Below are 22991 nucleotides of genomic sequence, written 5' to 3' on the forward strand. Positions count from 1 at the left end.
ATGTGAGTCAGGTCATCGGTGACCTTTAGACGATCCTCTGAATCTTGATGTTTTGTTCTAGTTGTTTAAATTTAAATCCCAATCAGTGTATTGCATTGCAGCTTTCCGAATTGCAAATTTAGACACTAAAATTGATACAGAGCTTATTCTGCGTTTAAGTGATCGACCATTGACCTTTAAAGAAATCCTATTTTACCGTTGTCATATCTGACATGATGATTCCTTTATAGACTGTCAGATAGTGGCAGAAAAAATACTATTATTTAAAGCCAATGATTGGGGACATATTTTTACAGCCACAATTTAATAGTTCTTTTTGTTTTACAATAAAATATTAATTTTAAACTATGCATTAAGTCGTTACGCATGTTATTTTATAAATTTTTCTGTTGATTGTGGCTGTATATACAGGATGAGCCATTTTAATTTATAATGACCCAAAGCACGTATTGTAGTTAACCTATCAAAAACTAACTTCAACAAAAAATTATGGAATTTTATGGGGGGACATTATGTTCTGACATCAGAATGGACCTAGTTCTTCGAGTTGCTTTACTAGCCAATTTAGATTCTAAACGGTAAGAGATAGAATAAAACTTTAAATTAGAAAGTTGATCCTCATAAAAAACTAATAATTTTTTTATAAAACTTAAGAAAAATTTTAGCTTTTGGAGGAAATGCGGCTTACATGTATGTCATTATTGCATTTAATCGAAAGCAAATACGCTTAAAGTTTATCGATAATTGTCGGTCAAAGTCATAGACACAAGCGAATGTCCACTTTTGCCATTGACAACTTTTGGCTAATGCATTTTTCCGTAGTTAGCGTCTTTTCTTTCGAGTAAATACAATAATGACATATTTTTAAGTTGCATTTCCTCCGAAAGCTGACGTTTTTCTAATTTAAAGTTTTATTCTATTTCTTACCGTTTAGGATCTAAATTGGCTATTAAAGAAACCCGAAGAACTAGGTCCAATCTGATGTCAGAACATAATGCCCCCCCCCCCCTCAAACTTTGCAACTTTTGTTTAAGTTATTTTTTTATCTCCGATTATGAGAGACTCTCCTTAAAAGCGGCTTTTTTTCTTAAAACCTTAACATACCATGCAAGCACGCACTAGAAGCAAATATTTCTCCCTTTTGATTGTAAAAAAATCGTTCATCACTTTATTCTTAAAATTACAAGTGAATTATTTAATTTGCAGGTGTTGCTGATGGTGTAGGTGGTTGGCGAACATATGGTATAGATCCTGGTGAATTTTCATCATTTTTAATGCGTACATGTGAACGTTTAGTAACAAGTGGACAATTTAATCCATGTGATCCCTCCGATTTATTAGCACGAAGCTATTACGAACTTTTAGAACATAAAAAACCTATATTAGGTAGTAGTACAGCATGTGTGGTAATATTAAATAAAAAAAATAATCGAATATATACGGCAAATATTGGCGACAGTGGTTACATGGTTGTACGTAAAGGTAACATTATACGACGTTCAGCGGAACAACAGCATTATTTTAATACCCCATTTCAATTATCATTACCGCCACCTGGTCATCAACAGAACGTATTAAGTGATCGTCCTGAATCAGCCGATACAGATGATTTCCCCGTTGAAGATGGTGATGTTATTTTGTTAGCTACAGATGGTGTATTTGATAATGTACCCGATGAAGTGTTAGTCAGTGAATTACGTAAAGCACAAGGTGTACGAAGTGCAACAACTTTACAAACAGTTGCAAATTGTATTGCATTAATTGCACGTAAATTAGCATTTGATCGTAATTATATGTCACCGTTCGCTCAAAGCGCTCAAGATAATGGTATTAACGCAGTTGGTAAGTTCATTAATTTTTTTATTATCATTTTTAATTTTTTTTCTATTGAAGCTAGTGTACCCGTCTGTCAGCAAATGCTGTCATTGATAAATCAACTTCGAATTCTTAATCATGCTTAGTTTACGTACTTTTTATCCTCTATAAAATTTGTCGATCTCTTTCAAAGAACTGAAAACGAAAAACTCATACCAAATATTGCATACAATACAAAGTATGTCTCAAAAACGACAAAAAATAACAATTATCTTTTACGGTTAATTGCGAACTATAGTCTCGCCATCTGTGAATGAATTAAACAAGTTATCAGAAATCTTAGTCGGGAATGTTGGTAAAAAGAAATGTTTATGTATTGATAGAAACATTTATATGAATGTGTGGATAAAAATGTATATATGTATTGTAAATACTTTTTTGAATATTTTTTAACTATAATATAAAATTCCCAAACGCGGGAATTTTTTTTAAGTGGGATCAAAAATTCCTTCATTTCTTATTTACAATAAGATAGTATTTTGAAAAAAAGCTTATACTTTTTTCTTTATGAAAAGCAAAACAGTTTTGATTGTCAAAATTATTCCATAAGGCTATGTAAGAGTAACAAGGACACAACAATAATTTTCACATTCATTAAGTAGGAAACCTAATCACGAACAAAATTTTCCCTTTAAGATATGTGTTATATTAAATTAAAAAAAATCATTCTTTAAAATGTGGTGAAAAACCGATACAATTTATTTCTAATTCAATATAAATATGAGCTGCCGATGAAAAGATCGTTCTGATTTGCTCACTTCAATCGCAAATAATTTTTTTGAACTATATTGCTGGAAAAAAGTCTTAAAATATTTTTACCTCTACTGATTGATGCAGTAATTTTGGAACATGCTGTATAAATTCATTTTTCGGTTTACACAATTTTTTGAATTTAAGAATTTGAATTTAATTTCTGAACTTGCCACCGTAATTTCTGCACAAAGTTGATTTTAGTATAACAAAGCAGTAGATATTATTTTCAAAATCATTCCGCATTCAATTCAATCAACCATGTTTCTTTAATAGTTTTATTTTAATATAGTGAAACGTCAATAACTTGAATCTCGTTAGGTCGTAATCCTCAGTAAGTCAAAAAAAGGCCATTCCGTTCCGTTGAACCCCTAACTACGGTGTATCTCGAATTATTTAGACTTTGTAACTCGAACAAAATGAGGTAATTATAGTAGATATTCTTACTCTGTAACTCGAATTTCAAAAGGCAGACTCCGTAAGTCGTAGCTAGTAAAATATAATAATGTCGTAATTGTACACTTATTTGTTGTAATCTCTCGCGCTGTAGCAATTAAATACTCGGTATCTCGAACTACCTATTAAGCCGAAAACTCATTTACTCGAAGTCGTTTGCATTTCCTTTGAGGTTCGAGTTATCGAGGTTCCACTGTATTCCTAATTACTTACAGGGTGACTTACTCTTCCACCTCTGTTTTTAATATTTATAAGTAAAAATAGTAACCGATATACATAATTGTTTATTATTTTAACAATTTTAAATAATTAGTATTATGTACACAATATTATAGATTTATAATTATTCCTGTCACGGTATTTCTACATAACATATTTGGTAACAGAATAGCAATAAATTTAAGAGTATAAGATACTAAAACACTGCCATCTGTCGATTTTATAATCAACGTATCCGTAAAATGTTTCGACTGTCCGTTTGGTTTTTTTAAAATATTATTTACAACTGAGGTATGCTATCTTTCTATAAAAGGGTATTTTACTCTATGTGAAAAAAAATCTGAATCAAGATAGATTAGGCAAAAAGCAATTGGAAAATGATAATATAGTTTTTTTTTCTATTTTTTAAAACCATGAAATTGTAGTCACCATGTTATTATGTCATATGGCTGTGAAAACAAAAAAGTTTGATTTATAAGCAATTATTTTACAAAATATCAGCGCATTTGTTTACACACCCAACTGACACTTATATAGTTGATAATTTTCAATCCTGTAATTTTTATACCATGCATATATGTAATATGCAATGTATACTAAGTTTAGTCCCAAGTTTGTAACGCTTAAAAATATTGATGCTACGCACAAAATTTTGGTATAGGTGTTCATAAAATCACCTTATTGGTCCATTTTCGGTCGTCCGTCCGTCCAATTGGGGCCTGAGTTCGTAGGACCCATCTTGTAAACCGTTAGAGATAGAACAAAAGTTTAAATGTAAAAAATTTTCCTTTTAAAAAAATAAACAACTTTTGTTTGAAACATTTTTTTGTAAATATCACTGTTTACCCGTGAGTGCGCAAATTACGCGTTAATTTTATAGTATGTATTATATGGGAATATCAATTATGTATGTGTGACATGAAAGTGTGTAATGTGATAAGAGTCATCAACAGTGTCTATACATGGTATTTCAACAATTAATAAGTCAATTGTTTGTTTTCACTTGTTTTACAATTATTTAGCCACTGAATAGAACTATTTAGACCAGCTTAAAAATAGCTTGTAATCAATCAATTTCTATTGATATTTGTATTTAGTAGTGATACCTATTGAACGCTGGTTATCCTGAATGTGTCATTTCATATATTTATCTGAACGGAAATCATATGATGAATTATTTGTTTATTCATTTAATAACAAAAAGTATTACAAATTAAATGGATGAAATCAAATGATTTATTAATTAATAAAAATAAATTATTCATTTTGTCACTGTCATAAACAAATATTAATAAGATAATTGTATTTAAAAAACATTATTGCCATATTATAATGGTAAATTGAAATATTAAAAATTAATAAAATTAATTATCAGTTATTATTGTGTCTACCGATCGTTACAAACATGTGGGTGGCCTACAAATATCATGAATCAGCAAAAATCATACATTCTTTGAGTTTGGTACAAGGTTTAACATCTATTAACAATTGTTGAATATTATTTTAGCAAAAAATTATTGGAAAAAATATTTTCAGTTGATTTTCGTTATGGTGTATTTACACTTTGTTGAGTTTTTGGTGCAAGTGTTCTATACAGCACTTACACTAAACACAAAAAATTGCTAAAATTAACCAAACAATTGCACTTGCACTCTCGGTTAACATAAAGTGGCTACTCCATGAGCCATTTAGAGTTAACAGCAAGAGTGTTTGGCGTCGACTAACTTCAGGTCGGATAAGTCGTCAAAGAAAGGCTGATTCAGATGAGCCCATCTCTTCATGGAAATAGCTAAATAGTTTCAGAAAGAGTGAGATATCGTTTACCCCCCTTCCCCAATGTGACAGCAATAATCGCGATATACTGATAAATCCAGCTGCTCAGTGTACCTTTCGCCTAGGCAGTGTCCTCTAATAGCCACAACAATTTTGGAATGCTAGCGATTGTACTCGGACCATATCTGTATTGTAGTTCTCGCACTAAACAAAGTTTTAAAGTGACATAACACAAAATGGCATAAACTAAGAAAATTAATAGAAACTCCTTTTCGCATTTTAAATTCATCTTATACGAAATTTTAACATATTTGTTATTTTTAAAATAATTTTCATTCTTTTAAAAAATTTATGAATATTTGTTAAAGTTGTTTTCAATTCAAATAATTATTATACAGAGGTCAGTTTTCACCAATTTTTATAATTTTATGGCGGAAAAAATATGTGAATAAAAAAGTAGGCCAAATATTTTTATATAGTTGTTTTGAAGTTTTTTATAGCCTTTATATTTTAATGTAAACATTTTTCCAATGACGCCACTTGATTTTTTGGAAATTAGTCAATTGAATACCGTAGGTATATAATAAAGCATATACTCGCACGCGTACGAGTGTGTGTTTGTGCGGTTTTGAGTTTTAAGAACAGTCACTTTTTTTCCAATTCTTATACATTCAAAACTTCAGGACCTTTTCTGAGGTTTGGGACATTTCTAACTTCATTCAATAGTCTGGTTGATGCATAGCGCGTATGAGCGTCATATAGGGAATAACTCATAAATTTTTAACAGCTTCAAGTCCATGTTATTCGTTGTTGATAGATATCAAAAGCCTTGAAGATAGCTTGAAAAGTTTTGGCAGAAACTAATTCATTTCTGCCATCGCTCCAATCGTAAATTATGAAATTCAATGTAAATCGGGTATTTTCACAATATCTCAAAAACGCGTTGGCAAGATTTGTGCCTATTGAAAACATTTGTTCTAAAATGTAAAACCGAAATCTATTCTTCATAGACAGTGGTCCGTAGTCCTTTTTTTAAAATTCTATACATTATTTTCATTTGCGCAATATAATATTTTTAAGTTACGGAATCTTATGAACCATATAACTTATTTCTCAAGAATCTAGAGCATTTTTTCATTAAAAAGCATTAACAGCCGTAATAAATTTTATTATAATTTACTGTTTTCAAAGTCACAATTTTAATAATAAATAAAACAATAAATCTGAGCGGCGAATTAGGTTTCTAAGAATGAAAATTTATTTTTATGAAATACTTTTCTTATTTCTTAAATTAGTATTTACTTTTTTTTTTGTTAAATTTAGAATAAAATTTGTAACAAACGCCTACATATTTTAAGAAACAATAATACCTCATTTAGGAGTACATCAATTATGATTACCCTTTTTAAATTTGTATCAATTATACTTTGTTTCCTTGAAATTAAAAATAAACTAAGTGATGTATTGGTTACAATATTAAACTAAACTAGTGCATAATTAGTTCTTTGTTACAATAATTAATGTTTTATATTAAATCTACCGGATTTTGATAATCAATTCGGAAAATTTTGGGAGAAGGCTTTGAAGTTCTTTGAAAACTTCTTTAGCCACGTTGGGCAATTTTTGATAGGGGAAAATATTATGGGTTCGCGTTACCGAAATGCTGTGCGCGCGCCGACACACTTATAGCAGTATATCTGTAGCTATACAGCTGACGTATTGTGTAACATTAGTGCTGCGTATATAACAAGTAGGTACATTGAAATTTACGTAAATACAAATACTATCCACAAATCATATGATTGTATATTAATTGTTATTTCAATTGAATTGTATTTATATTTTGTCATAATCTTGTACAGCTCGATAATATTTTTAAATAATAAAAAACTATATAAGCATATAATTGTTGCTCGGAGTGAAAACCATTTTATTGATGTATTGATGTTGATAATTTTAATTCAAATATTATGAAATTTCAAATTTTTATACTAAAAGTTCTAAGTTTTCACTTCTATCGGCAGTCCCTATGACTGCCAATTTTTTTTTTTTTTTGAATAGGTTTCTTTTGTTGTAAAAAACAGAGAAAAGGAGTTTTCCGATTCGATCTACCTTCTGCACGCGGTTTTGGGACAAATTATCTCTACATTGTTTTCTTTGGTGACGTTTTTTCTTATGATTATCTGTGCTTCTTTTGATTAGGCGAATAAAAAAAAGAATTGTTTTTTATGAATTTCTGTATCGAAGAGAGAAATAAGAAATAAGAAAACCGTAGTAACCTCATATTTTCAATCTTCTCTGATAACTTATCGAATAATGAAGGAATTAAATTGAAATTCTGGAAAAAAGTGTGGTAAATTTTGCCCGATACAAAACCTCAATTTTGAGAAAAATGAATTATTCTGAAAAATTTCAAGAGATTGTACTGCTCAAGCAAATCATCAGATTGTAACTTTTTTTTTAAATTACTACAGCAATTTGCAACAATTGCTACAGCAATTTTTTATGCTACAGCTGTTTAAAATTTTGGTAAAATTTTTTATCCTTTAATATTTTGGTTGTGTATATTGTCCACCATTTTAATTTTTATCACAGAATAAGAAGATTCTAAGTTATTTTTTGTCCATAAGTATTAGACGTACTATAAAAAATTATTTATTTTGAAATCGTGATAATTGATTATCGTTTCAAATCACTGTTTAATATTTTTCCAATTTCTTTGTTTTAATTGATGAAATAACAATCATCGATCATTATTTCTTTTTTTCTTTGTGTTACGTAAATCTTCAAGTACATTAAAGTAATTACATTAATGTGTTTCAATAACTGTTGAATGATATTTTATTTGTACCATGAAATTGTAGGAAGCAATATTTAATAAATGATAAGCTATTTTACATTGAAAGAGTGGTGCTATTTACATTATTTAATACTGTTTGTGTATTAACTATTTGAACATATAAAGGAAAATGGATAAAATAAAATTAGATTTTTTTATACCATAACTCTTAAGAGATAAAATTATGCAAAAATACACGGGCTCTTATGATTGGTTTAATTTTACCGAAATTCTCACTTTTTACGTTCTGAGTTCGCTATAAAAATTTCAGATCGATGTTTTTTTTCGTTTTTGAGTTATCGTATTTACAGGCGGACAAACAGACAGGCAGACAAACGAAAATGGATTAATTAGGTTATTTTATAAACACCTATACCAAAATTTTGTTCATAGCAACAATATATTTAAGTGTTACAAACTTGGTACTAAACTTAGTATACCTTGATATATTTCATATAAGAATGGTATAAAAACTATACGAAAGTGGTTACTGCTTAGTATTAGTCAAATTAATTCATTCCTATCCCTTATAAATGTAAAAGTAAGGATGTTTGCTTGTTACGGTTTCACGCAAAAACTAGCGAATGGATTTGAATGAAACTGTACAACAATATAGCTCATACATTAGAATAACACATGAGCTATAATTTATAAAGATATTATATTTAAAAAAATTAATAAAAATTTATTCTGAAATTTTACTGCTCCATCTATGATCATCATTTCTAACCATAAATTACAGATTTCTGTAAAAATTTATAACAGTAAATGTCAAACAATTCATGGCCTTCTTTTCTGATATACTCAATGAATTATTACTATTTTACCTACACTTTAAAAAAATTGTGCAAATATTTTAGCTGTGTAAAACAATTCCTTCGAGTGTTATGGAAAAGGAATAAGTGACGTTGATAAGTGAGATCAACAGAGAAGGAGGCTATAAAGCGATGTTTTTTACCTTTAAGCCCAGTGAAGCGGGCGGGTATCTATTTATTAAAAATAGTTATTAATTTATAAAGAGTTATGTGGCGCTTCAATCTAATCTCTTCAATCTCTTTGTAATTACAGTTTTCAATACACATATTGTATATTTCCTTCTCTATTACAAAATTAAAAATACATACAGGCAAGGTCAAAAATAATACTGTAAATCATCTAAAAGATATAATAATGTGTAAACATACATACATGAAAAAAAGTACATAAATATTTTTAAAATACACAAGGGCATTCATCAATTTAATTCAATTGTATAATAATTTGTTATCAGCAATCAGTCAATTTTTGTGAGTTGATAATGAATAAATAATAATTACTCTTTGGGTGCGTATATCTAGCGTAATATTAGCTTAAAAAATTTCGATACCAAAAAAATGAAAATGATATAAAAATTTGAAATTTTATTTATCAATTAATTAATCATCTTTTTATACGTCTTTGGTGAAACATTCATATCAATTCTCTGAACGGTTTATGAGAAATCAACTTTAAAGTTAGTTTTTTAACCAAAAAATGGGTATATTTCTCATAAACCATACAGAGAATCGATCGATATGAATTTTTCACAAAAGATGAGTGTGATTTATTGATAAATAAAATTTAATATTTTTGTTATCATTTTCAATTCAACTCTTTGAACTATCAAAGTCTCTGTTTTTACCAAAAAAATTTTCGACTACGGAAATCTAAACTCTATCTAAGAACACTCTACATTATATTATCTTTTTCTTTAAAGCCTTTTCCAAGTTGAGCCGTTTATGAATGTCATGGTCAATTTTATTTTTTTCGGGGAACGGAACCGTAAACTCGAAACTTGAAACATAGCTATGAACCCAAAAAATAATCAAAATCGGATCATCCGTTTAGGTGCTACGATGCCACAGACAGACACACACACACAAAGCGGTCTTTATAACAGCCCTTTTTGACCCCCGAACTAAAAAAGGGGTGTTAGATCGCTATGTGTTTGTCTGCCTATGGCATCGTAGCGCTTAAACGGATGAACCGATTTTAATTTTTTTTTTTTTGGTTTCATTTGAAAGGTAATGTAACCGAGAGTGTTATCTATCTTACATGTGCGAGCTTAGAGTTTTGTACCCGAAAAATCTAAAAAATTGGCGATGATCTTAAAAATCGTTTCAGTTTGGAAAAGGCATGACATATAATTTTAACACATTTATAATTACTATGGAAATGAATGGTCAAATAATGGTGATGTCCTTGACCATCACTTTGATATTGATTTAAGAAGGAGTGTTATAAGTTTAAAGTGTTTATTTGTGCTTCTGTGTGTTTCTCAGTGGCATCGTAGCCCCTAAACGGTCGAACCGGCTTGATTGAGAACATTTTATAGCTAAGTTTCTAAAAATCGCTTTAAAAAAATGGCATTTGTCGGGGGTTTTTTAAATTTCACTTGTTTTAGGCCGGGGGTTAAAAATTGAGAACTATACTTACTATAGATAACTATCGAGTCACATTTTATCTGAAAATATTTCTGCACAGAATAATTAAAAATTTTATATTCTAACTTTATTACATGTACCGTTCGCGTTTGCAATACTTTCAGAGGTACGTGTAAAGAATATCCTTCTATCCATATTATAATCAAAGAGACAAATCTAATTAAAATTAATTACATATTTTCCTAATAAAACACAACATTGCATGCAGATGATAGTTTTGAAAAAGAAAAAATCTTTATGATAAAATAATTACAAGGAATTGTTGTAAACAATGTTAGGAGACAACAGAAATACTTCTTATAAATAAATTAAGCATGTGATAACAAACGCGACGTGATGCTATGTTGTCGACCAACATTAAATATAGCTTTTCTATAAATAAAATTATGTTGGTAAATTATTTAGTTTCACAAACATATTTGTGTTTTACCTACACAATTTAATTTTCATTAATGACGTCATTGCATTTTCACATGATTGCTGTTTTATTTTATTTTTTTACCATGTATATATGAAATATATATCAAGATATACTAAGTTTAGTCCCAAGTTTGTAACTCTTAAAAATGTTAATGCTACGAACAAAATTTTGATATAGGTGTTCATAAAATCACCTAATTTGTCCGGTTGTTTGTCCGTCTGAGTTTCAAAAACGAAAAGAGATATCAAAGTAAAATTTTTAAAAACGTGCTCAAGACGTAAAAAGTGAGTTTGAGTTCGTAGATGAACAACATAAAAAACGTAAAAAATGTTCCTTATAAAAACTAAACAACTTTTGTTTGAAATATCTTTACGTAAACATCACTGTTTACCCGTGAGGGTGCAAATTAGAACAAAACTTGGTTGATGAGTACGAGTGGGTGGGCATACGAATTGTCTTTTGTTTCACGCACTGGTGGGTTACTCTAGAGCTCTGCAAGTAGAAACAAATACTCTCAAGAAGTATCATTCATCTCGCTTCTTATCATGCATACAGTACATCATCCATCTAGCTTCGGAACATTCCTCTCTTACTAAAAGTTACTCAGAGCACAACAAAGTCAAAGTTTGCCCAGCTATGATCTAACGTATGTGTTGTAAACACACATAAACAGTGTTCTACGAAAGTGAATCGACACGGCGCACGTTCTAACGTCCTGCAAAAAGAACAACTAATAACGTATGTTATATTATTTTATACAAAGGGATGCGTCACGGTTCGGTTTAAAATTTTCGAAAACCAAAGCAAATGGTGGCCGATAGTCCACCATAATTGTGTAGTGTTAAACTTTTCTAATTTATAAAGAAAATAATGCAAGTACTGGCATTCAACACTTTCTATACAAGGGTATTTCAACAATTATCTCAGTTAATTGTTTGTTTTCACTTGTTACAATATCATTTGGTGTCTGTCTCATGATCAAAAGTAATAAAAATTTTTAGCACACTAATAACAAATACAATATTCGATGATGTAAATATTCTACAACAAAAATTTAACGCCTACTAATCGTTCGATCTTTGAAAAAATGCGAGAGAAGTATATATGCAAATATTATCTACTTAGATATGTTTGAATATTTCTGGTCTAAAATCAGAAAAGGATCACTTAATTAAGATTGAACGATCGAATATTTTCAAATATACCTAAGTCTGGTGTCAAATAAAAAGCCACGATGCATTGACATTATAGTATACATAGACTAAGCATCGCCTATCTTTCCGTACAGTGAGGCGTGCCAACATCTGAAGTAACTGCTTAGGTCAGGTAGGGATATTTATCAAAACAATATAGGGACATTTATCAAAAAAACATTGAATGTCAAATATTCATAGCACAAAATGCTTTAAATAAAATATCGTGATTTCACTGAACTTTTTTGACCTAAGCTATTACCTCAGATGTTCGTACACTTAAAATCGTTTGACGCTCAGTCTATTGTAACTATAATGTCAAGGGCCTGATGTGTACATTATAAAACTGTAACGTACATGGAAATTAGTTCAGCCGTTTAAAATTTGTGAACTTTTTTATCGAGGGTTTCTCAAATATCATAAAATTTACTAGGTACTTCTCATCTATTTCCATGCAACCATAATGTCTCACAGGAAAGCGTGGCAGGGCACAGCTAATTTTTTAATAAAATTGAAATACTAAATACGATTATTTTCGTCTGATAAACATAATTTTGGATATAAACTTTCTTTTAAACACAATTACAGTTGAAAATTTCATTAAAGGTAATAATATCAACTCTCTGAATTCTTTTTTATTTATTTATAAATTGATAGTCTCTAAACAAAATCTACTTTGGGAAAATTTCTTTTTCATAGTACATAAAATAACAATTTCCTTTTTATTCAATTTCACTTTAATGAATTCAATTTTAAGTTTGTATTATATTTGCATTTTTCCTCTAAGCTACCATAAAAACTATATGTTTCGTCTGCATAGCATTTTTTCTATTGATTATATGATATAAAATATGTAAATAAAAACAGTACTTTAACCTTCGACTTAGTCAGTGTCTGCTACAACATTTGATTATGAATTTTTTATTGTTTTGTAATATTTTCAAATGGTTCACCATTATCAAGTGAAGTACAGAATGCCATAGTATTTAAATTTTTACAATATTATTTTGAGAATAAAGGTTGTTAAGAAAAAGGTCCCATTAAGAAAAAAATTTGTTCAGATTCTTAAAATTTCTTTAACTTTATAACATTGATGAGACTGTTTACTTAAGTTACGCGCTTGTCACTTCCGTTATCTTTATATTAATCATTTACTAATTGAGGAATATACGTTAGTGTAGAAAATAATTAAAATTTGTAAAACAGTTGAAAACATTTCAGTAAAAATAAATAAATGACAGAAAGTAAAGGAGAATTGAGGAGAAAATAGAGGGTGTAGATTCGCTCACCACTTGAGTGTACTTCATATCTAGCATTGATGTCGAAAATGTTAAAACTTCTCATGTTTCTTAAAGACGTTCCTAAGAAATCGCGTTTTTAACCCCCTATCCAAAAAAGGGAGTTATTAGTTTGACCGCTATGCCTGCCTGTCTGTGGCATCGTAGCGCCTAACCGGATGAACAGATTTTGATTATTTTTTTTGTTTCGTTTTAAAGGTAATTTAATGAGGAGTGTTCTTAGCTATGTTTCAAGTGCAAGTTTAGGGTTACATACATGGAAAGATGATTAAATAGAGGATGATCTTCAAAATCGGCTTAGCTTGGAGAAGGCTTTAAGTAACAAGGTCATTTAATGGAGAGTATTCTTAGATACGTTTCAAGTGTGTGTTTAGGGTTCTGTACCCGAAAAATTTCTCGGGGGTTTTTAAAATTTTGTAAATTTTACTCATCTTAGGATCATCTTCAAATCCTGTATACACAATCACATCAATGCTCTTTATAAACAGGTAAATTTTTCAATAACCCTTACGGTGTAAAATTTATAAATTTGAGCTGTTAAATTTTGCTTTTTTAACATACGAAAATACTCACATGCTCACAGTCTTGTACCCTTTTATCAAAAGGCCCTTTGCAAAATCGTGACATTTATTGTTATAACATGTTTAAAATTACGTCGATAAGAACAAGGAAAAATTAATAAATTTAAAAACAAAAAGTTCACTTTCATTAATTTTAATCGCAAATTGCAATAAAACCACATTAATAAACCACATAACTATTTATTTAACTATATAACTAGTTAAGTATCAACTATAAAAAAAATTTAAATTCTATTTTTTACAGTTTATAAATATTTAATTACTACTTCAGATGAAAGTTAAACGAGTATTTCGCATTGATTTTTTGCTATTAAAATATCATAACATTCATATATACTTGTTAATTATATTTTTTCCAATTGAATTAATATCGCAATTTCTATCTGTATACCGTACGGTTTAAAAAAACATAACCTTTCTATACAATATGTCCTAAAATTTTTTTTTTCATATGATTAGCTCTTTTTTCTCGAACAGAAACAGTTTTTGAAAATAAATTATTTTACGAGACAAGAACCATCATACTTTTCGTCTTGTTCCTTCCACTTCTTAAGCTTTCTTTTAAATATTAGACCGTTAGCACAGAAAGGGTGCTTTGTTAAAATATTAATATATACTTGAAACTTCTTGAGTGGCTTTCTTTTGGCGACTACCAAACTTTTGTCTACGACTTTTTTTCGAAAGCACTACGTTTTCAAATGAAATATTTCACCGATGAGCTTCTCTACCACCTAGAACATGCCCTACTTGAGTATTTTTGTTTTTGAATACAAACATGCTTTAATTTTGCTGAATTGTTTAATAATTATTAATGTTATCATCAAGTGGTCGTAGTGTCCACAAATTCCATGTCGCGTTTGTAATAAAAACGCAGCACTTTCGATAAAAAGTTGTAGAGAGAAGTTTGGTAGACTCGCTAAAAGGAAAGCCACTCGTGAAGTTTCAAGTGTGTATAAAAAATTTCACGCAGCACCTTCTATTCCACGGTCTATATCTCTACAGGAAAAAGTCGTGAGTTTTAAATTGAAACTGAGCATCATACCTTAAAGAACGTGTGTCGCCTACATGATTTTCTTATCGACCCAATTAGTATCGTTTACTTGACGGACCCGACCGATTCTTTGATTTATTATAGTTGTCCGCACATTGTTTGATCCGTACACCGTCTCTAGACTCATATTTCAACATGTTTTGCAATAAAATTACTATTAGTTTTGACATGTTGTCAAACGTTAATGAGAGCCACCCTGTAAATTTAATATTATTAATATTGTATTGAATGTAAATGACGTCTGTATTCCAATGTCCAACAAACAAGAACATATACTTTTTATTATAATTTTTTTAATATACAATTGAATATTATTCAATATCTCTAGTACATAAATACTTAACTGACTGTTGAAGTTAACCTATAGACGACCTTAATTGATTAACTTAAAAGCCATTTTATTATTTGTCCGTTTGTTTATAATTAAAATTGTTATCAATATATAAACACACACCTCTTTTTTTATATAAAACGCAAATTTTCATGCGGCTTCATTGTTTATCGCTAAAGAGCAGCTGAACCCAAAAATACTGTTAAAAATAATTCAAAACAAGTGTAATAGAACAAAATGGTTTTCGAATGAAGCGTATCGCCATGGGATATAGGAGCAGTTACCCCCTCGAATGACTCGAAAAAATTTAACCAAATACCAGTAATTTAGTGTCCGATATACAATTTCCGCCAAAAGATCGAATTTCTTCTGCTAGGATTCGCAGCATTTTTCACCTTCGTGAAGCCCTCGATTTGATTACAATAAAAAATTTTATCACTACATCATCCCTGCTCTTACTGACACGTTGACTGGCGACTCCCTTGTTTTGAATCGTTCAATTCTTGCGCCAACTCTGTTCTAGATCCAACGAATAAAATAAATAAGCTTAATCGAAACAGAGGAATTAAAAACCTACATATTTCTAATTTAAAATTTCCTCTGTTTAAGTATGCCCAGTTTACCTCTGACCATATTTATCTATCTGTGAAAGTAATATTTTTATACTTACCAAAAAAAAAACACCTGTTATTTTATTGTGTATTGCGGACAAAAAAATCTATATAATTACATTTCTAAAATAAAGTTATTTCCGTAACTTATCATTAATATAATGACTATTGTTAAATATTGTGACAATCATGTCATGGGTTCATTTGTATACAACCTCAATAAAAAGAATTTCCTAGATATCTATTATAACATTCAATACGAAGAGTTATTATTATAAAATGTGACAAAATTTGATGACTATTAATGACATCGAATTTTAGTAAAAAAGAACATAATGCCATCTTTTTCAAAATGGCTGGGAAAATTTTTCTTTCGACATTTTAATGCGAGGGTATTATTATCTGTCCTGGGACTATAGAAATATTTTTTACTCCACTGTACTTGAGTGTTAAAATTGGGAAAATTAACAGAATTTTCGAAAGTTCCCAGGGCAAGTAGAATATGAATATCTAATATATATCCAAATTTCAAATCGATCGAGTAAAGGGTCTTAAAATCGCAGTGCTTGAACCTTTATTGTAACTTTAACCATTCTTACCTGGAAAACCGCTTTTCTTTATAAAAGTCTTTTTCCACAAATGAATATTTAAGTGGATTCTTAAAAAATTATAAATTTTCACGTCAATCAAAAATTTGTACATAACAGCCTTAAGAATGTTTTCTTATAATCAGGCTTTTTAATAAATACTCAATGAGTATAGAAAATTATTTTGATAAGCTATCTTACACGTTCCAGGAAATTGAAGCGATTTTGGAAAAATGAATATTTATTTTTTATCATTTTCAATGTATAAATAAATAAATTTCGATTTTTGCCCCAATTCCTAGATCAGTTTTTTGTATTTTTAAAATACGTATTTTCGACTACCAAGTAGTCATCATCAGTAAGAATTAGCTAGTGAATGTTACTCTTTGCTAATTTGGTGGCGGACTCACTAGCTAATTCTTACTGATGATGACTACTTGGTAGTCGAAAATACGTATTTTAAAAATACAAAAAACTGATCTAGGAATTGGGGCAAAAATCGAAATTTATTTCGACATATCCTAGAGTTCTCATTTATTATCTTCGATAATATTTATAATGTATAAATAGTATTAAATACCATCGATTTTTAAATCTAATTTAATACTTACAAATAGTAATAATTAGATTAATTCAAGAAGATTAGATTATTTCAACGATATTACTTATGTACAAGTACACTTTTAAAGTGTAGGCTAGGACACTTTTAAAGTGTCCATATTCTAAAGTTCTTTATGCCTATTTTCGGTTTAGTAATAAAACAAACCCAGTCTATATGTTTATAAACTACAAATTAATCTTCGAAAGTTTAACATTATTCCTTACCCGTATACAGGGTGAGTCGTGAAGAATGCACCGAACTCCAGGAATGTTTCTACAAGTAAAAACAATGTAAAAAATCCCAAATGTTTGTTATTCGATTTTCATTTCTTTTGAAGTTAAAGCGTAATTATGAACGAAAGGTGTCAATTATGTTTAGCGTTATTGAAAAGTTGGACTAGTGTTTCATGGCTCCAAATATTCAAGAACTTTGTTGATTTAATGTTAATTCACGATTTAAGTTACAAAATGTCTTACATTTATTCAAATTTAGAATATGCAAATCTATCTGGTACGTTTTCACGCTTATAATACTAATTTTGATGACTTCCGGTATAGAAATAAATGGAACGTTAGGATAGAACATAGACCACTTTAATCGCGAACATTAAAATTAAGGGAGCTGAAATAGGGGATGAAAATTTATATAAACCGTAAGACATTAATGACATAATGGTTTCACTTAGTATTCATAGATGACACTGCATATATTGGATCATAACTCTGATAACATTTTCGATGGTCGGAATTACCTTATATACTGAGTTTTATCGAAATAGGAAAATTGCATTTTTTTAAGGGATACTTTGAAAAAATCGAGAATAACGCAAAAAAGTTTTTGTTTAAGAATTTGATGAAACTCAATGGATGGGGTTTTATCGAAATAGGCAAATTTTTGCAATTTTTTTAAGGAGTACTTTGAAAAAATCGAGAATAACGCAAAAAAGTTTTTGTTTAAGAATTTGATGAATATTTTTTTTTGGGTAATTTTGATCCAAAAAGTATAAATAAAAATCAGGTTAATTTAATGATTGGACCTATAGAAAGTTGCAATGTCAGAGAATATCATGGGCAAAACTTCATTTTCAAAAACTTCCCCATCAAAAATTAAAATCCATAAAATTGTGAACAAAAGGGAGGATAAGTGAGGACTATAACGTGATAGTCTTGGTTTTCAAAGAAGAAATTGTCCAGCAAAGCGAGCGAGTATCTGCTAGTAAATGTATAGAACCTCGGAGAAGTCGGATAACGACTAGTGTTTTATAACAGATGAAATGTTAATCAAAACATGTGATCAATGTAATTATTAATCAATAAATCAATAGATTATTATTATTACTAGTGCTTATTGTATACATAATATATAAATAATATTGTACTTTTACATACATTATTTGTTTATTATACAATTACAAAACATATTATTACAATAATAAATGCACTTTGGACTATTAAATATTATTATTATTATTATTATTAGTTGTTATAACGAATAGTATGCGCCACCAACCAATCATATTTTATACAATAAAAGTAAAATAATATATTATAATGTACAGATTTATAATCAATTAAGATTTAAATAAAATATGTAAGCATAATATAAATAAATTACTCATGCAACTTAAGTTTATACAAATAACAAGTGAAAACAAACAATTGACTGAGTTAATTGTTGAAATACCATGTATAGTCAGTGTTGATTTCTTTATCACATTACATATACCAACATGTGACACATACATAACTGATAATCAAGTATAGTACATATTATAAAATTTCCGCCCTAATTGTCGCCCTCACGGGTAAACAGTGATGTTTACGAAAAAATGTTTCAAACTAAAGTTGTTTAATTTTTAAAGTTGTTTTAAAGTTGTTTTAAATTAAAGTTGTTTTAAAGTTGAACATTTTTTACATTTAAACTTTTGTTCTATCTCTAACGGTTTACAAGATGGGTACTACGGATCCATGACCCAATTGACCCATGTTGCTCATTTACGAACTTGACCTCACTTTTTACGTCCTGAGTACGCTGTAAAATAAATTTCAGCTCGATATCTCTTTTCGTTTTTGAGTAATCGTGACCACAGACGGACGGACGGACGGACGGACGGAAGGACAACCGGAAATGGATTAATTAGGTGATTTTATGAACACTTATACCAATTTTTTTTTTGTAGCATCAATATTTTTAGGCGTTATAAACTTGGGACTAAACTAATAATACTATGTATATTTCATATATACATGGTATAATAAAAAGAAATGCATAAGTCTACTTTGATTAGGTTAATTAAATTCGAGCAAAATATGAAAATTCATAAAGTGTTTGTTATTGTTTGTTTAAAAAAATACGCACATATATTTTTATCGTCTTATTAAATATCAGTATATGCCATGTCGTGTTTACTCAATAGGGAATATTCATGAAATTTAAAGTTGGTTCAAATATTTTTTTTCCCTAACTTTATTACTGGACATTTCAACTAAACCATTATTTAAGTATACAATATTTTTTTAATTACTTAAAATTAATTAATAATAGTGCAAATTCAGTGAGAGAAATTTAAAATTTCTAAAACGGAAATTCAAATTTTAAAACGGATATAACGTCATAGTATTGGCTTGTCAAATTCGTTGACATACTGTATGGTATTAATTACTTATGTTTTGTATGGTATTACATTGAGTTATATTATTCTACGACTTTTTATTAGAAAACTTAATAATACCGAGTGTAAATTCTGTGTTGTTAATTCATTTTTTTAAGTGTAAATTATACATTGAACTGTCATCAATTGACAGGTCACATATTAATACGTCATCAACAGAGAGCGCCAAAAAACTGCGTTTAAACATCTCAAAATTATTCTATATTAAAAATATTTTTACACTTAATTAACGCATTTGTGTAAACAATGAATTAAAAATATAAAAAAAATACATGAATATTCCCGATTTCTTATAATCCGATATTTGTTTCAAAAATGAGTCTAGACTTTACCCTGTCGCCAATCAACTGTTTATATTTCTCCTGATGCAACTGAGGGATTATCATAAACCACATGGCCCGGTCAAAAGGGAGAGAGTGATAGTTCGAAAACTACGCTGGGCTACGAGAGAAGGGAGGGTTGCAATGTAGCCAAGGCACGCAATAGGCATGTTGACCAAATTCTTTTTATTACTTCAGGCGAAGAAATGGGTTTTTTAAATCTTTAGAAGTACGCAAAATTTGAACGTTAAAATTCTTACTTAAACAAAGAGGAAGATATAGGTTAGTGACATCATAATTTATATGTATCATAGAGATATATACATATAAAATACATACAAAACTTTGTTTTACTAAAAGGAGAGGTGGTAAAAATCTTTGAATGATTATGACTCTTCGTTTTTTAATCAATTTTAATTTCACTTTTAAATTTTGTCATAGTATCAAATTTAGTTTTACATTTTTATGCGTAATATTATAACTAGTTCGTAAAGCTTAAATGGCCGAGCGATCTAATGCGGTAGACTAAGACCAATTGATTTCTTAAACAGAGGTTGCGGGTTCGAATCCAGGCATCGGCAGTCTGAACTATTATAATTAAACTGGCTAATTTGTCACTAAAAAGAGAATCATCGAAATCGGTTGGTGGGATATTGAGTTATTCGTCCTCTTGTCGTGCATACTTAATGCAAATTTAATACTTATATAGTTTTCTCATGGATTCCGATTTTCTCACCTTTGTCAGAACTAGACCAAAATAAAATGGAACTACACTGAAGTAACACACATTAAAAAAAAAAAAACAAAAAACAGTCGAATTGGTAACCTCCTCCTTTTTTTTTAAAGTTGGTTAAAAATCTGTTTATTAATAATATGATCCTGAATATTGAAAAATCTTTTCAATACCTACGGAATCATAAAAATATGTACTCTTAAAATATTGACTAAAAAATTATGTAAAATCCTCTAATTGTAAAATTAAATATTAATTTTGAAAATTATATTATTAAAAAGCATAGAAAAAAAGAAGTTTGTACAAAAAAAAGTTTATACCATGTCTCAAGGTTAATAAATTTTATGGCATAGCGTTTTATGTCCTATCTCAATATTGTTTTAATTAACTTATCAAGCTATGAATGAAGATGATAAATATTAGCATAAAAAAGGTTTTTTTCTGTTTAAATTTCGAATCACGTTTTGAAGAAAAATTCAATGGCTAGAAATAAGATTTGTTATGAAATGCAAAATGAGTGAAATATTTTTCCAAGAACATTATTTTCCAAATATAGATCTCGTTAAAAATTGGTATGCGCCCATTATTATGGGCTCAGACTCAATAATACTGATCATACAGGACCGTCTTTAATCTATTGGAAGCTAAGGACAATACAGTTTAAAAATTAGTATAAAAAAATAAAAAACTACGAAATCATTTTGTAACCTGTAATCCAGGAGCTTTATTTTAAACACTAAACATTTCTCAATGTTTATCCTAGTTTCTCTTATTTTTATGATTCTGATTAGCGACTCTTAAGCTGACCTCTACTGATTTAAATATGAAATGAAGAACATATAATTAAATGACATAAAAAGGGAATTTCTCCTTAAGAAATAGTGTTGTATTGATATAAAATGTTTTATGTTATATGGTTTTTGTTTGTTTATACCATGGAGATGGATATTTATACCTTCTTCAATCCGCCATTAGTTTGCCACCTATAGTTCCTTGAAGTTGCAAAATAGTCTTTAAATTTTGCTCACATCGATACGAAAACACCTAACTTTTTCCTTAAACCTATGACCAATCTAGTGGGAGCAGTTTTTAATTTTTGATCGTAGAAAATTGTGCTGCTAACTATAATATTTACAAGGGAGTTACAGATGTAAATTTTTTTTTTTTAAATATATTATTTTTATGATGTCACAGTTCGGAGAAAAATATTATAATTAGAAGAAGCCTTGAACTAGTAAAGCTGTCATATTTGGAAGTATAAATGACATCATTATACTAATAATTTATTCGAGAATTAAAAAAAATTATATTATGTTAGGTGTATCAAATTTCGTATAATTACTAAGTTTTCATTAAACTCAGTAGCTAAAAACCATGAACCATGTATGTATTGAATTTTAAGTCAAGATGTTTAAGTTCTTTATATAAGGGTGGGGGGGGGGGGTATCTTTATTATTAGACCAGTGCGTCTTGTATGCGCATAAACTTGGGGTTTCGTTATTTTTACTTAGTAATATTCATTTGAAAATCAACGTTATTTACGATTATTTATAAAACCCATCCAATGATACAAATTTAAAGAATTTTTGAAATTTTTACAGATCAACATGTATAAAGGTTTTGTTTTTTCCCATTTTCCAACGGAACCCTAAACAAACGTCTTACTAAAACTCAAGACCAATAACTCATGACATTAAAAAAATCAAATTTTGTCCTTTGTTTAAGATGCGAGGAGCTAAAAACTTACAAGCTACTCAAATGGACACCATGGTTTTTGAATGGTTTTGCCATGAAACTTAGAAAAGGTCGGGGTACTACTTTAGTTTATGGAAATACATTTTATACAATCTTGTATTGATAACTAGGAGTTGCAACTCGCCAACGGGCGATACTAATTCGTACCAATTAAAATCAGAAGCCCGAATAATAGTTACAATTTCGACTACCAGATGGGAATACTTGTACTTACCGTTTTTTAAGGCCAATAAAAATATTCAAATCAAATAAATCCCGCCAACTGGCGATAAAAATTTGTGCTATTAAACAGGAAGTGGACCGCTTTTTCAGTAGTTCCAAATTTAGACCACCTGATTACTTACCATTTATCAATTGCTAAAAAACGAATAAAGTGTTATTATTACACCCTTGGGACATTTAATATACTATATAATTAAATCTATTAAGTCTCATTTAAAGCTTAAACAAGTGAAAACAAACAA

General features: G+C 29.1%; 1 protein-coding gene across 1 annotated transcript in view; it reads left to right on the forward strand.

Moving 5' to 3' along the window:
• The window catches only part of LOC123293239 (protein phosphatase PTC7 homolog), a 74431-nt gene that overhangs the window by 4369 nt on the left and 47071 nt on the right, over positions 1–22991 (forward strand). The window contains exon 2 of the mRNA XM_044873988.1: positions 1207–1842. Within this exon, the coding sequence (XP_044729923.1) occupies positions 1207–1842 (636 nt within the window). The remainder of the gene's footprint in view (positions 1–1206; positions 1843–22991) is intronic.

Source organism: Chrysoperla carnea, chromosome 2 (genome assembly GCF_905475395.1).
Source record: "Chrysoperla carnea chromosome 2, inChrCarn1.1, whole genome shotgun sequence".
Classification (NCBI taxonomy): domain Eukaryota; kingdom Metazoa; phylum Arthropoda; class Insecta; order Neuroptera; family Chrysopidae; genus Chrysoperla; species Chrysoperla carnea.